At 49.0% G+C, this 15380-nt stretch overlaps 2 protein-coding genes across 5 annotated transcripts in view; both read right to left on the bottom strand.

Annotated features, from left to right (window-relative positions):
• The window catches only part of DBN1 (drebrin 1), a 34111-nt gene extending 24226 nt beyond the window's left edge, over positions 1-9885 (bottom strand). For all 4 annotated transcript variants that reach the window (XM_066613701.1, XM_066613702.1, XM_066613705.1 and 1 more), the window contains exon 1: positions 9722-9885. In XM_066613701.1, coding sequence (XP_066469798.1) covers positions 9722-9807 — 86 coding nt within the window. In that variant the 5' untranslated portion in view covers positions 9808-9885. The remainder of the gene's footprint in view (positions 1-9721) is intronic.
• A 3991-nt stretch (positions 9886-13876) lies between these two features.
• PDLIM7 (PDZ and LIM domain 7) overlaps positions 13877-15380 on the bottom strand; it is a 44728-nt gene continuing 43224 nt past the window's right edge. The window contains exon 11 of the mRNA XM_066618540.1: positions 13877-15136. Coding sequence (XP_066474637.1) covers positions 15050-15136 — 87 coding nt within the window. The 3' untranslated portion in view covers positions 13877-15049. The remainder of the gene's footprint in view (positions 15137-15380) is intronic.

Below are 15380 nucleotides of genomic sequence, written 5' to 3'. Positions count from 1 at the left end.
ATGGTATCGCGCTCTGAATGGTGGTTCTGGAACAGCGTCTAATGTGGCTGAAAAGGCCAATTCGGGAGTGACAATCCCTTCCACACTGGGAGCAAGTGCAGTCTGTCCCTGGTCTGACTCCCTGGCTATGGGCCTTCCTTCTTTGCCTCTTTGCCTCAGACTGTTGGCCAAGTGTCTCTTCAAACTGGGAAAGGCCATGCTGCACAGCCTGCCTCCAAGCGGGCTGCTCAGAGGCCAGGGTTTCCCACTTGTTGAGGTCCACTCTTAAGGCCTTCAGATCCCTCTTGCAGATGTCCTTGTATCGCAGCTGTGGAAAAAAAGGTGGTCTCTACAGTTTCACTGTGCCTGTCTATAAACTCCCTTCAGGAAGGCTACCTACCCTCCTCCTGTGCGAGCTGAGTGGGTGAGTGCTCAGTCCACGACCACCACCACAGTGTTCCCACTAAGACCAAATAGCTGGTTTATTTATTTTTTAATTGGCAGAAACAAAAATCTTGAAAAAATTTTTGGGGATGGGTTGGGGGTGGAGAAAAGACACATTGATACTTCATCTCTCAGTTTTGATAGATGCAGTGACATAGTTAATGCATTTGTATCCCTTCCTTCCTCTTAGGAGCTTTAGGGTGGCATACACAAAACTCCTCCACCTTTTACCTTCATAACCCTGTAAGGTAGGTTGGGCTGAGACACAGTGCCAGGCCCAAGGTCACCCAGAGCGCACCATGAAGATTTTAATATGGATCTTCCCCATCCTCATATGACCCACCCTCCCTTATACCACAATAATCTTGGGGAAAGGGCTAAGATTCACCGAAAGTCATGGAATAGTTCATAAGAAGTACTTTGATACAAGCAACACTGCTGCACCCCAGCTGAATGGGTCTAATAAATATCAGAGGAACTTTGGCTACGCGTGAATCCAGAGAGCAGTGGCTATATGTCCCTTTTGCAGGTGACCTTGTGAAGCAGCCGAGCTGGGCACAGCTACCCAGATGTCCCTTTGTTCAAACAATGGGTAGCTAATTTTAGCAGTCTTCAACCATTGCTAGCCTGGCCCTGAGCTAGCAGTGCTGGAGTCAAAGCAGCTATGGGCATCTGAACTTGTGCAAAAGCAGCTGAAATAAAGGGGTAGCAGCCTCCCCCACAAACGGCAGGGATGTCAGACACTACCACCAGGTGATGTGGAACAGGCCAGCCTGCAGGCCTCTGAACTCAGCAGTTAGGCTGCTGGCAGGGGCTGTAGGCCACTCAGACCTGGAATATAAGTGCTCCCGATGGGTAGGGATGGATGGAGATCAGCAGCAGCTGCTTTCCATTAAGCACAGTCACACCAAGGTCTTCCCAGCTGCACAGTGACCAGCCCCAGCAGCAGTAGTCAATGCTGTGGGCGGATAGCATGCTAAGACTTCCCTCTGATTATCCTCTTTACCAACCAGCACTGTAGCTGTGACAGGGTCTTATACAAACATAAATGTGCCCTCCTTCAACCATCAGCTCCAGCTCTGGAGTGGCACATTTCCTAGTACTAAGAAGTCTGAGGAAAGCTTCAGGTCTAAGCACCAGCTCTAGCTCAGGAATCTCCAGGAGGAGGAGGAGGAGGAAAATGATATACTAGCTTAGCCAGAGCTTCCAAAGACAGGCAAGAGCTCCCACCACGACCCCACCCAAGAGCAGCTGGATTCTTGCTGACTCAGGCAGTTTTGAATGCCTATGTGGGTGCGGAAGGGTGCATGAAATGTGCTTAATGAGCAATATCTCTTTTCAATGGTGGCTGAGTTTGGTTGCTTCCCATCATCTTTCCCACAAAGGTCACCCATACGTACTCTCCGCGTACCCCAGTATTCCCGATTGCTCTTTAAATAAAAACTACACATGACATGTCATTGCACCCCTCCCACTAAGCCTCCCTTCTTCAAAAGGAAAGCCTTATACACCAGCCTGGATTCTCCCAAGTGCTGCTAGATGAGATTAGGAGAGGGGGTCGAATCACTGTGCCACAGAAACATTTCAAACTAGCCCTCTGCAACCAGAGCCACTGAACGCATGCATATCTTGCATAGCCCAGAAGTTACTCTAAGTTTCTGCAGACAGAATAAGAACAAGACACAAATCCCTGCCCCCACCATGGTGGGAAATGAGAGCAGCATCCCCCCCCCCCCCCGCTGCTGCCATTGTGCAGCCCCTGGTGCAGCACATGTGTTTCTAATGCACCATGAGCCCCAGGGAACCAGCATGCGGAAAACGGCACCGAATTCCTTTCTGATCAAGTAATGGGCCCCAGCAGCCTCTGCAAGGGGGAGGGGTGGCTTGGACCGCCAGACCCTGGGCAGGAGGAGGCAGAGCACCAGACCAAACCTCCCCTTTTGTGGAAGGGGCAAGGCTTTAGGGAAACCTTGAGAGTGCAGTCAGGGCTGCTGCAAGGAAACACCACAAGGCTAAACTCAGCTGTTCACTGCAGACCCTGGGCTCTTCCTCTCCCCCCAACAAACTCTGCTGCTTCTCCAAAATCTCTTATAGTTCTTTGCTCCAGCAGAGGCACTCAGACCCGCCCCACATTGTCTTGATATCACAATACCAAGCAGGCCATGCAAATCAGACATTATTGGGGGGGGGGGGTGTCTAGCATAATCCCAAATCAACAGAAAATCAGAGGCTGCCCAATCTCAGTCCTCCTATTCAGGCTCCAGCATACAAGCAGCTGTGAGGAGTGGCTGCTGGCTATTTCAGAAAGCACAGTTCCAATGGAGCCTCATCCTAACTGCCAGCCCTGCAATTCTCAAGGACCACCCAGGGGGCCTTATTCTGCGGAAGGTCATAGGCAGATGGGAGGTATCCCCAAAGCAGAGGCAGCACTTTTCACCCCACCCAACAAAGAGGCAGAATCTTTGTCTTCTTTTTCTCAACCTGCAGCAGTTTCTGCCACGTTCAGCAGTTTTTGTGGTTTTCAATCAGGAGTCACTTCTGCCAGGTAATTGAATTGATGCCCCCACAGCCCAGTAAGCAAGCACTGCTTGGGGATTTACAGCCGTCTCCCGAAGTAGACAGACTCACCTCAATGACCTTGAGCTACAGGGAGCTGGTCAGGTGCCCTTCCCCCACTTTCCCACCCCTTCCGGAATGGAAAGGCTCAGACCACATGTCCTGGTGCACTGACAGCTGTTGGCCCACCAGGGTGGGGTTCATTCCACAAAGAAGTTATTGTTCTGTCCCACCCAGCCCCAGTTGGTGTGTACAGCATCTCCCAGGGAACTTGACCTAGCAGAACGGAACAGCCAGCTTTCCTACCCCTAGTATCCTAAATGTGGGGCTTAGCATTCAGTCCCAGAAGAACCTTTTTAGTCCCAAGGTTGAATCCCAGAATAGGCCTCTAAGCATATGTCAAGTGATTTTCCTTTGCCACCAAGTAACCATAGCCTGTCTCAATACATTTAGGAGCACGGTTTCCCGGCAGGTAGGAGCCATTTGAAATAGGCACTGCTCATCACAAGGTGTTCACTAAGCCCACAGGGAGCAGTTATTGCATTTTAAGGTCATATCTTTGTTGTGTTTGATCACTGTTGGCTATGTTGCGCCAACAAATAGTTGCAAATAAATATACCTCCCCTCCTCCAGAGAAAAATGAACCCTGGCATTACAGAGCCTTGCCACTTAAGCTCTTGAAGCATCAAAACACAGGCACTGAGAACTGGACTTGGGGAAGACCTTCAGAAGAGAGACAGAAATGAAGAAGGGAATTGGGTACTTCCACTACAGCTTTAGAATTAGGTACTGGAGGCTCTATCAGCTCTGTCAGTTCTACCTTGACCTTCATGATCCTTTCAAGTGACTCTCCCTCCCAGTCTCAGAATCCTGTGGTCTCTAAATTACCACTTTCCCTGTGCCATGTGGCATCTCAAGCCCCACCCTCCAACCTCATTTGTTGCAAAGCCATCCCAGCCTCCACAATTCATTGATGATTTCCCACACAAAGCCTTGCCAGCTGCTGCCTCAGTGTACTCCTACAAGCTCTAGCCCAAGCTGGACTTAAACCCCCACCCCTTCCCATCATTTGTGTCTTGGAGACTCACACACAACTAATTGGGCAGAGGTCTGCCCTGGGCTACAAGTGGAGGTAGCAACAAGCAACCTAAGGCAACTGCTTGGCACAGCAGGTTGCTGGGGAAAACACTTTTGCTGCAGCACCAGATGGAAGGGACTTCCTTTTTCTGAAGGCCAACTTGGTGTTCAGGAAACAGGAAGGGACAAAGGAGGCCCAGGGAGTCAAAGTAAGACCAGTCAGTGTTCACGGGATCCCTGTGGTTGGGGCAGACATGTCCAGCAGAATGGGAAGAAAAGATGGCTGAGTTGAAGAAAAAAAAAAAAAAAAGGTAGGAAAAAAGGGAGGACAGAGGGAAGCTGGAGATGCCAGTAAGCAAGCAAATTTACCACCATGGAAAAAGAAGCCGTGAATAGAGACATGCAAGATAACGGTGGGGGCAATTGTAGGACACAAATGTAGGAGTGTTGCGGAAGATTTTAATATTTTGACTAGAGCCTCAGAATATGCAAGGCCAGTGATACCAGTTGGACTGCACAGGCAAGGTCAGAGGCTAGACAGTTTATCTGGTCCACTTGCAAGGCAACATTACAGTACTTTATATTTGTCTCTGAAGAGGGATACAGTATAGTTCCTCCTTCAGAATGAAAAAGGGTAGAGGCTAGCTCCAAAACCACAATGCTTAAATAGAGCTCCCAAGAACAAATTTTGGAATAGGAGGGGTTTTTCCCATTTGATTCAATATCTGCTAAACCAAGCCTCATCTGCTTATTTGAAAGATCTTCTTTACAAGCTGCTCCAAAACTGTTCACGCTAAATATTTCTTAAAAGGCCAGAAGACCAATCACAAGCCACCAAGAATATCTAATCTTTGCAATCTTATTGACTGCAGGATCTCCTTGACAAGTGCCAGACAAATACTATATTCTGGAAGGATCAGAATCTGGGTGACACAGGGGCATCTCCAAAAACAGTTCACCAAGGGGGCACTGGGTTTTATGCAAGCTGGATTCCCTCTGTGCTCTCTTCTCCCTAAGACAAGTAAGATTGCCTTGGAAACAAATCCATAACACCCAGAGCTCTTAACCCACCTATAGCAGGAGACAGCCCCAGAAATGACCCCATTTTCTGTTGAAGAGATTTTCTTCCTCATTGGCTGGTTCCTCCTCTTTTCTTTCCCTGCTCCCTAAGCTCTTTGAGCCCTTGAGCAATATTGATTCCTCTCTAACTGCTCATGAACTAACTGCTCATGCTGCTATCCTGCATCCCAGTAATGACCCACCACCCCAGATATTTGGTTGACTCAGAAGACGTCAGTCTTCATGAATTAGGCTTGGCCGCTCCTTCTCTCCCTGTAACTCCTTATTAGTTAAGTTTCTAAATATTATTTATTTTAAATAATGATAAAAACACATGACATTTTACAGTGTGCGCAGTGGGGTGAGGACAGGTGCCTGCCCCAAGGATCTCAACTCACAAGTGTGTTAGTGGGCAGAGAACAAGGAGAGGGGAGAGACCACCTCATCTTCATTCCCTACATTCCCTTAACAGGCCCTTTATGTTGGGTGACCTTTCCTTCTATCTCAGATTTATGCCTTTCTGACCACAGAACTGTCATCCCTGCCCAGTACTGCCTCCATTCCTCATTTGTGCCTTCTACTTCCCGACATGATCTCCATGCATAATGTGCTCTAGCCAGACCCCTGCCTTACTATTATAGCATGTGTGCATCTGTGATTTGTGAGATGCGTCTCAGGCTGAACAGGCAGTGAGGCCCTGGTTTCCAGCTGGAAACAGAGAGGGGTTTCTAAAGTGGCTGAGCCTTGAAAGAGAAGGAAGTAGGAGAAGAAGAGCAGCTGGAGACCTTCTGCTTTGAAGGGAAGGGGGGTAGGCTACAAAGAAGCAGGGGACCTCCTCAGTACTACAAAGCATGGGGGAAGAGGAAAATGAGATAGCAGGATAGAATTTGTTCCATTTGTACTGGGAAGGGAACAAAAGTATAACTAGTATTTGAGTAACAATGATGAAGCTCTCCAATACCCAACTAAGCACAAACCCGAGCCACAAGCCAGTGGTACAGCAGGGGCTGATAAAAGCTATCTATTGTTCTGTCCCTCAGGGATCCCATCTGCTGTTGATGCAGGCAGCTTCAGGGATAATGTGGTGGCAGGGGGCATAGGGTAGTTCAACAGGTGATAAGAAAGCAAGTCAACTGAACCAAAAGATGTACCCTGCTGTGAAATTTGAGGGTGCACCCAGCACATGCCTTCCTCCTGCCCAACTCACTCTTATTTTGGAATAAAATAGCAATCATTGCTGCCACCACCCAAGCTAAAACTAAGTAGAAGGGGAGGACTTCAGAATTCTTCCTTCCCAGATGTGTTTGATGGAAGCCCCGGATTCCAAGGGGCAATTCCAAAAATGAATACAGTAGCAAAGGGTTAGTAGTAGAGGTGGGAGAAAATGGTGATGATTAAACAAAAAACACATAACACTGCTCATTTATCTCATTTATACATAAAACAAACAAAAAAAACCCAAATCTACAAAAAAAAACTGGTTTATTTGGTTTTTATTTATAATTTCAAGAAGGGTACATGGACAACGACTGTGGCTGCATCTGCTGACACTATACCACCTATATCACCTATTTAGTACTTTTAAAAGCAATTATAATTTAAAACTATAATGTAAATTTTGAATAAAAGCACATAACATCACTTCTAACTTTTGGAAAACACTGAAATCTGGGTAAAAAAATAACAATTATCCCCACCTCTAGTTAGTAGTTATGGGGACAAGTCAACATGCTCTCTACTGCATCAACCAGACCAGGTAGCTTAAAAATCAAAATGAGAGGAAAGTTTGTTAAGGGGGTAAACGATGGTGCAAACAGGCATATGTAAAAGAAGGCTATGGAAGGACTAGGCACAGGTTTTGCAATGCAATGACAGTTAGGCAAGCACAAAAGCAACCAGGAATTTGATACAACTTCCTAAACTTAGTATCTGATCTTACTTACTCTGGATGATAGTTCCCATCTGCCATGGCATCTCTCTCCCTGAAAGGCGAGCTGGATCCTGACAATGCATAAGCCACTCAGAGTGAGGGTTAGTATTGCCAAGAGCATGGGCTGGTTTAATCATATTGTATATGCTCTTTGTTGGATGATATCACCATTTCACCACATTAGTTGAATGGGCATTCTTATCTTTGATCCCTGGCTAGGTGGGCAAGGGTGTCCACTGTGGACACAGGCCAGCTCCAGCAGGAGAGGAATGCTAAATTGGTACATCTGGGACAGAGCTTAATCCCTAAACAATAGACCATGTGCTGGCCCTTAATGGCAGCGATCCTAAAGTATTCACCAACCCATTTTGAGACATCTGGGATTTTCATCAGAGCTGCCAATGGGGCTACTAGAATGCAGAAAACACTTGTCCTGGAAGAATGCCACATATCTGCCCCATCCAGATATCTGCCGCATGGTCAGGAAGAAGTGACCCCTAAGATGGCAGTACAACATTTTCAGGGATTTGGCCTTTTGTAGACAAAGAGATTACAGCAACCTGAGTGGAAAGAGAAAACCACAACAGAGACAGAAAAGCTCCTGCCAGACAGCGAGAAATAGTATGAAGGGCAGGGTGTGGTAACGAAAAGTATGAGTGGACCCTGGAGATTCAAGATACTATTTCCTGAAAAGGAACATCCTCCATGTCAGGGAAGAGTGAGGGAGGATCAGCAATTCAGAGCAGAAAAACTTCACATTATTATTAGTCATCTCCAAGTTTCAGATTCTAAGTTGGTGACTCTAAAGAAAATCCAAGCAGCATATTTAATTTGGTCTCTAATGGATGCAAGGCACTGATCATTTAGGGCTTTAAAAATAAAACAGGGCGCCAAAAAGATGCCCCAGAACATACCAAGGAATCTGTGGCAGTTCTGATTGTTAGTAACAGATACGGTACTGAATGCTTCCTATTATTCTTCAACCTGATGGTCTGCGAAATGAAGCCTTTGATTTTCATTTTACAGATGAAGAACCGAATGTTGAAAGTGACTTATTCAAAACTGTCCATTGAGCCTATAGATAGCTACTGATTTGAATTGAGGTCTAAACACTATACAGGGTGCATAGGCAATACCCAGCTCTTTAATGGCATGGTGAATTCATCTCAAAAAGACAAGAGAAGTACTTTCTGACAACTCAGATATGATTGTCTCGATCCAAGTCATCACTTGAAAAGGCTACGACACACTGGGCCGGCGGTGCCTCTGCCAGGCTTCAAACAGAGGCAGATGCATCGATTGCCACAAGCCTCAAGGCACTCTCAAGATGAGGAAAAACATGGTGACTCTCTCAGCACCTTCTGCCTCTTGAGTGTGAACATCCCTAGCCGGGAAATGTGAACACGCAGGCCTCATGAAAACCCACCCCAGTGGCTGAAAAAATGGAGCACATGCCTATTGTTTGGGGTGCTGTGTAGAGATGGCTCCCATTTCATCCCGATGGCAGCCTTCACATCACATCAGGGTTTCCTCATGCAGTGGAAGGCTGGGATGGCGGGGATGCCAAGGAAGGGCCAGGCTGCTGTGAAGAGCTTCAGTTCAAAGAAACCTGGGGGGGGGGGGGAACGGACGACAGGCCTTAGCAAGACAGGAAGGAGGAGGGCGCCTGGGCCAAAGAGACAGCCAGGCCTTGGTGGCTCCAAGGAGAGGATGCGACACTGAGGGGTGCTGCCCTTGCTAGCTGAGCTGGGCTGACCGCCTGGAGAGCCCCCCTTGCTCCTCTCACAGACCCCCCTCAAACCCCTCCTTCCCATCCTCTCCCAGCCGAACAGCCCCTCCCCTCAAGCCTTCAGCCCCCCGCCCCCCTCCTCGCCCAGCCCCACCTTCCTTTGTGTAGCGTGTCTCCAGCAGATAACTTTCACCCCAAAAGGGAGGGAGGGAAGACTGGAACCCGGGGCCGCGCGAGAGGCGCGTACTGCGGCCAAGTGCCAAGCCGGGGCACCGGCTTGCGAGGGCAACTCGGAGCTCGGGACGGCTCTGCAGGCAGGAGAGCAGGTGGCAGGGCTCCGGGACCCGCCTCCGCCGCATCCGAAGCGCCGTGCTGGGGGGGGGAGAGAGGGGGTGCCTTGGGACGGCTGCAGCTTCCCCCCACGGGCAGGGCGCGCCGCCGATAACCCCGAAGCGGAAGGGCGAGGAGAACACGGGGGGGGGGGCTCCACGAACTGCTCCCCCCCCAAGGAGCTGCGGGACTTCTGGGCGGGATGCCACTCCACGGTCTTCTCCGCCCCCGCTAGCAGGACTAGCAAAGGCTGCCTGCCTGCCGGAGCATCCTCCACCGGTGCCTTCCACGAGCCCCACAAAGGGGCCTCGCCCCAGCAGCCGGCCTGGCCGCGTTGTGGCCACTGCACCATTTTGGGCTATGATGGCTTCTTCCCCCCCCCCTCCAGCCCGGGCTCCGGGCGCTTGGCCGGTGGGAGGCGCGGAATCCCCTCGCCGAGCCCCCCCCCCGCGTGCATGCCGGGGCGGGCAGGGGCTGCACGAGCTCCCCCGGGGAAGCGGGCGGGCGGGCAGGCACCGCCCACGCCCCCCTGCACAAAGCGGCTGGCGCCACCGCCCCCCTCGCCGCCACGGGGACAAAGAACGGGATCCCCTCCGCCCGCTCCCCGGGGCGCTCACCAGTCGGTGGGGCTGTCTTCCCCGATCACGTCCTGGTACGAGGCCAGCAGCTCCAGGCGGTTGGCGCTGAAGCTCACGCCAGCCATGCCGGCGGCGATGCGGGGGATGCTGCTTCGAGACTGGCCGGGGAGCAGCCACAGGACCGCGCTCGGCTAGAGACAGGCCGCCTGCCTGCGAGACACTGCAGCAGCAGCAGCAGCAGCAGCGAGCGAGGGAGCCGGGAGGGCGAGGAGCGGAGGCTCCGCCTGCCTGCGCACCCGGTCCTAGCGCCAGCCAGCCGGCACTCAGCCTCCCCCTCCCACCCCGGCCAGGGCTCCAGCACCCGCCTCCTGATCTGTCCACACGTGGGTGCCCGGGTGGGTGCAGCTCGGCCATCTTGAAGCAAGCCACTTTGGGGAGTGGACCCCAGCGGCCCCCGGCTCTGCTGCTAGTGGAGGAGCAGGAAGCCTGAAGTAAAACTGAACCACGTGCGGTGCCCTGGTTTAGTTTTTGGCACAGTACATGCCAGGGCCCTGGAGAAAGCTTCCCTTGCCACACCTGGTTGCTGGTTGCAGTTCAAGCCCAACTGCAGAGAGATTCAACTGACGACCTTGCGAGGGAGAATGAGATGATGCACTCTGTACATGCTCCTATGCACTATCCCTCAAATGAAATCACTTCACATGGTCCAATCAGTCCCCACACAATAAGGTTTTTAATTATAGTCTAGCTCAGCCATTTTCAACCACTGTGCCGTGGCACACTGGTGTGCCATGAATGGTCTGTAGCTGTGCCGTAGGAGTTGGGGGGGAGTGTCGCAAACTTAGGGGGGTTTGGGGTGCTCAGAGTTCTTGGTTCTCGAACCCTAAAGCCCTCAAGGCCCCCCCCCATTCAGTAGTACTGCCACCACCCTGTGTGTGCCAGTGCCTCAGTCCAGGGACACTGAGACCCTCTAGGCTTAACTCTATCCCTTGCAGGCACTGAGCTGTTTCTCCAATTAAAGCTTCAGTCCTCAAGTTACTAGACCTTAATGAGGGTAGCTTGCTGAAAGGCTAGGCAGGATTCTGAACCTTTGTCCCCAACAGGCAATGAAACAACTTAGTAAAAGAGATTTTAGTTTATTAAGTACATAAGGTTACATAAAGTTACAGTAAGGCAGCAAATGCTAGAGGCATAAACATCTAGGAAACATATCAGCAATAAAATAATAAAGCTAGCTGGCTATCTCTGTTAATACCTATCTCTCACCTGGGTCAGTTACTCTTGTAGATCTTTTAGCTCCAGGCTACCCGTGAGGCCAGATGCCCATTGGGGACAATGGAGCTCCAAAGAGTGCAAGATGTTGCACCCAAAAACTCTGTCCAAGAAGAAGCCGCCACACCCCTTGGAGCACTCATTAGTGTACTTCTTATGCTAATAGTACTGAAGTGACTTCATACTTATTTAGACTGTCCAATCAGAAACTTTTGAGGACAGAACCTTCTTGGAGTTGGTCTGGTTGCTAGCCCTCCTAGTTCTTACCCCTCCCAACTGGAGATCCATGGCTGCATTACTTTCCCGCGCCCCTCAGTCTACTGAGGTGTTAAACATTCCAATGGGTTGTAATTCTTGTTGTCTGTCCCTTCTGGCCAGCAAAGGAGAGACAACAATCTTTTTGTTTGTTTACTCACATTCTTGCAGCTAGGAACTGCTAGCCACTTCTCCATTACTGACTTAGTTTGGTTCAGGCTTCACATACTAACCTAGGCCTAAACTGTACATATTCATGACAGGGAGGTCATTTATTAGTAGGGCCATTGAGGAAAGTGAGCCTCCCACAGCAGTGTGGTGCGCCTTGTCAACTGCCAAAAACTGAGGGTGTGCCATGACCATTTTAGTACCTTGTCATTGTGCCTAGAGATGAAAAGGATTGAAAATCATTGGTCTAGCTAGAAAATCCTTGCCCAGTCTGCTTTTCTATATATCAATCTCCTACAGTCCAGATCAATGTTCCAGAAGCCTAAGAAGAGGAATGACCAAGATGGTTAGAGTGCAGGTTGAAGAAGGGACATACCAAACTCTGCTTTGTGCCAGCAGACCTGCACAACTTCAACTACAGCAACATGGACAAGATTTGATTTGTAGCTTCAGACCACAATCCTATCCACACTTGCCTGGGAGTAAGTCCCATTGACTATAAAGGGACTTAGTTCTGGGTAGACATGCATAGGATTGGGTTCTCAGTCAGCTATCCGAAGGGTATAAAAATACAGTCTAGTTCCATGCTTATTTCTGAATAAAGTCCCACTTTGTTCAGTGCAATTCCATTCCAAGTACATTGATGATCAGAGCCTTGCATTGGTTCTGCCTTTGAAAACTTGCATTTTACTATGCAATAAGTAAATAAATTAGCCAAGTGGTGCTGTCAGCAATCTCAGCTTGTCACTAGCACTCTTTTTCAGGACACATGCTAATCAGGACTGAGCTTTTTCAAACAATCCAAACCAAGAAGTTGAGAAACCCTACGGATCATCTTTCCAACCCAGAATCTCACACATCACCCATAAGCTAGAGTCACACACTGCATTTGCTACTAGTCATCTTCAACTCCCTATTATAGGAAATAGGGCAGTCCTTGAAGCATTTCTGGCTTTTGCTTTATTTCTTCCTCCAGTTGTTTTCAGAGAGAAAATCTTGAAATGAGACACAGTCTCACTCCCGTACAGTGTGGGCAGCAGCTGGCCTGTCATGGCACCTCTCAAAGTAGGCGCCAACAAGCAGTTTCTTCAAGTGTGAGGTTTTTTCTTAGCACTGCATTTCTTTTCTCAGTCACCTGGCTCCTCCAACCTCAGTCTATATGGTTTCTAGCAGAGATGCACTCTTAAATTTGCAAAGCTTTGGAGATTACATGTCCTAGACGGCAGAGAAGCCACTAGTGTAGTGGGGGGGGGGGGAGTCATGGGGCAAGTATCACTGGGCAGCACACTGGTGGGGGGCGGTGCTGCCATCCACCACTACCACCTCGCAGCTGCTCTGAGCAGCTGCCTGCTTCTTTTGAAGCAAAAAAAGCAGGTGACCTCTCTGAGTGATGCACTTCTCTTAGAAGCCTTGTCAGGTGAAATAGGACATTAACTCTTGCTGCTTTGGATACTGCCCACCACCTCTTGCTTAGGGCTTCCAATATCCACTGGGCAAAGTCCAACATACACCTCTACCAGGACGTGCTTCTGCAAAACTTCTGCTTCAACAGAAATCCTGGGAGTGACATGCCATAAAGCCTCTTTTTAATCTAGGAAGCAGTTTATGAATGAAGTCTGGCTCCCACCTCTGCTTATAGATCAACCAATCAATTCCTTTCTTTGCAATTATGGCCTCAAAAACCATCTAGTCTGTGGTGTTAGTGATGCTTTGCCTCCTGGAAAATCTGGTCCTTTTAAAACTATCTTCAGCAGAACACAATTGCTCTCCCTGAATGGAGCCAAGCCTGCAATCCCAAAGATACTTCAACAGATGTAACAGCAACCCCCACCCTGACATATGGCACCTGCAAGACAAGTCAAAGTCAGCAAGAAGCTAGTCTGATATCTGTATACCCACTGTTTTTGCTGTCAACCCGCTGTCAACTCACTGTCATTGACCCACAAGTCAACAAGCTCACCACAGCAAGCACTGTAAAACAGCAAGGAAATGTGTCACCAAATATAGGATTAGTAACCACCAACTCAAAGCAGAAGTTAGATTGAAGACACAAAAGCTATGCCAGGCACCAAAGAGTCCGCAAAACAGAAGTGACTACAGCTAACGTTAGGGATATCACTGTCTCAAATAAGGAAGTGCATGAAAGATGTCTCCAAGTTGTCAGGAACTGCACAACAATGATTCATTAAAAAACAGGGAGGAACAGTGCCTGAATCCAGGGAAAAGGGGTGGGAAGCAGCAGTGTGTTCATCCCAGTTTCTGTCTTAACAGCTATACCAAGTTTCACGGCCACAGATCTGAGATTTAATGAAACCATTCCCTGATGCTTTTCCCCTTCAAGCATGATGGGCGGCTCAGGGTAGGAAGCAATAAACAGGACAGTGCTTATTTTGGGATGTCTCTCCTGCCCCCCACCCCACCCATAGCACGCACCCCATTTCTTCCTTTCAACAGCCCAGGCACTGCTCTGTGCAAGTTCAGAAATAACTACAGCCCACATGGATGATAAAAAACATTTTATTAGGCACTGAAGGCACCACTGAGGTGGCAAAGAATCAGAGTCCCGGCTGGACAGCACGGTTCTGGAAAACATACATAAGAGCAAAACAGAAACAACAACTCTTTGGTAGAGAAGCTCTGGGGCCACATTTAGCCCAAGGCAGTGAGCTACATGCAAATGCAGCAATGTGTGTTGGGGATTGAATTGTGTGTTCATTTCATGGGGTGCAAGAAGCAGCTTTTGCTGGTGTGGAGAAGAGGTTGGATTCTACAACAACTCTGTTCTCCATTGCTTTCTCAATTAACATTTTTACTTGTTCTGCTGTAGCTTACAGCCTATTGCTCTACCCTGGAGATAGCCACTTACTTCTGGTAATTGGGAAAGGGGTGTCTTTCCTCTCTGCAAATGCTTTTGAAACCAACAAGTAACCTTAGAAGGAAAATGCTTTTTGATGGTTTAACTTTAACAACTTCACTAGAGTAATATGGCTTCTGCCACTAAACATGGGAATTTTGACTAACGGACAAAAAGCCAAGGGAATAGGTGTGGCAGAGCCAGCCTGGATTGTAGAAATCCTTTGCAATGGCTTCTCAGGGAAGATAGAGAAAGAGGTGGTGGACATGGTAGGCCATTGCAAAGGAGGCAGGAGGGTACTGGGAATGAGCCCCATCTAGAGTCACATTTTGAGAAAAGTTGCTTCCCAAGAGGTGAGACAGCAAGTGATCTCATATATCAGAGATGACGACCTCTAGGAAGGGCCAGATCACAGCTGATGTAGCCTGATTTGCATCAGTATTACCTGGAATCTTTCAGCTAGGGAGCTGCAGGCCAGGGACCCTCCTCTCTTTGGTTGCAGCTGGCACAAGTAACAGGGATATAGGCAAGTGCTTCTGACCAATGACACTATGGCTAGTGATGGGAAAAGCAGCAATGTTTCTGCTTATCCTCCTGCACTTGTTTAGAACTGAATTTTGTCCAAAAGGCAATGACCTGAATTCATGTACCTGAATCTTCTGAGAGTACTGAAGAGGACCCTGAGCACTGCACCCCAACTGGGAATGATTGTCAAGAGAATGGGCCCAGCTCTCAGGACAGGACAAAAATGTGGGAAATGAAAATGCAGGGCTAGGGCAGCAGCTTTGGCAGTCAAGTCTTCTCTCTCCCTCCTGCGCTCACACATGGGAGAAAGCATGGCTCTTGCACAGGGGTTTATCCTTTTTAGAGTAGAATGTCTTTCCTTCCAAGTTGATCTGGCAGATCTGAGGAAAAAGGTAATATATACTCAGTGAGGCAAGCACCAGTTCTCCACTCACATGCACCCATCCCAGCTCAATCACAGGGACAAAGAAGGAGGATACTATAGAAACAGCCTAGTATCCAGGTAACTCATTTGTTACCGGCTAGATCCAAATGCTGCCAAACATGAGACAGCATGGACACCACTTGGCACAAGGCAACAAAGAGTCCTGCATTGGCTATGGTTCAGAATCCACACCCAACTAC

The sequence above is a fragment of the Tiliqua scincoides genome, chromosome 2 (assembly GCF_035046505.1).
Source record: "Tiliqua scincoides isolate rTilSci1 chromosome 2, rTilSci1.hap2, whole genome shotgun sequence".
Lineage (NCBI taxonomy): Eukaryota > Metazoa > Chordata > Lepidosauria > Squamata > Scincidae > Tiliqua > Tiliqua scincoides.
Note: the sequence above shows the minus strand (reverse complement) of the source record. Positions and strands in the feature narration are given on the sequence as shown.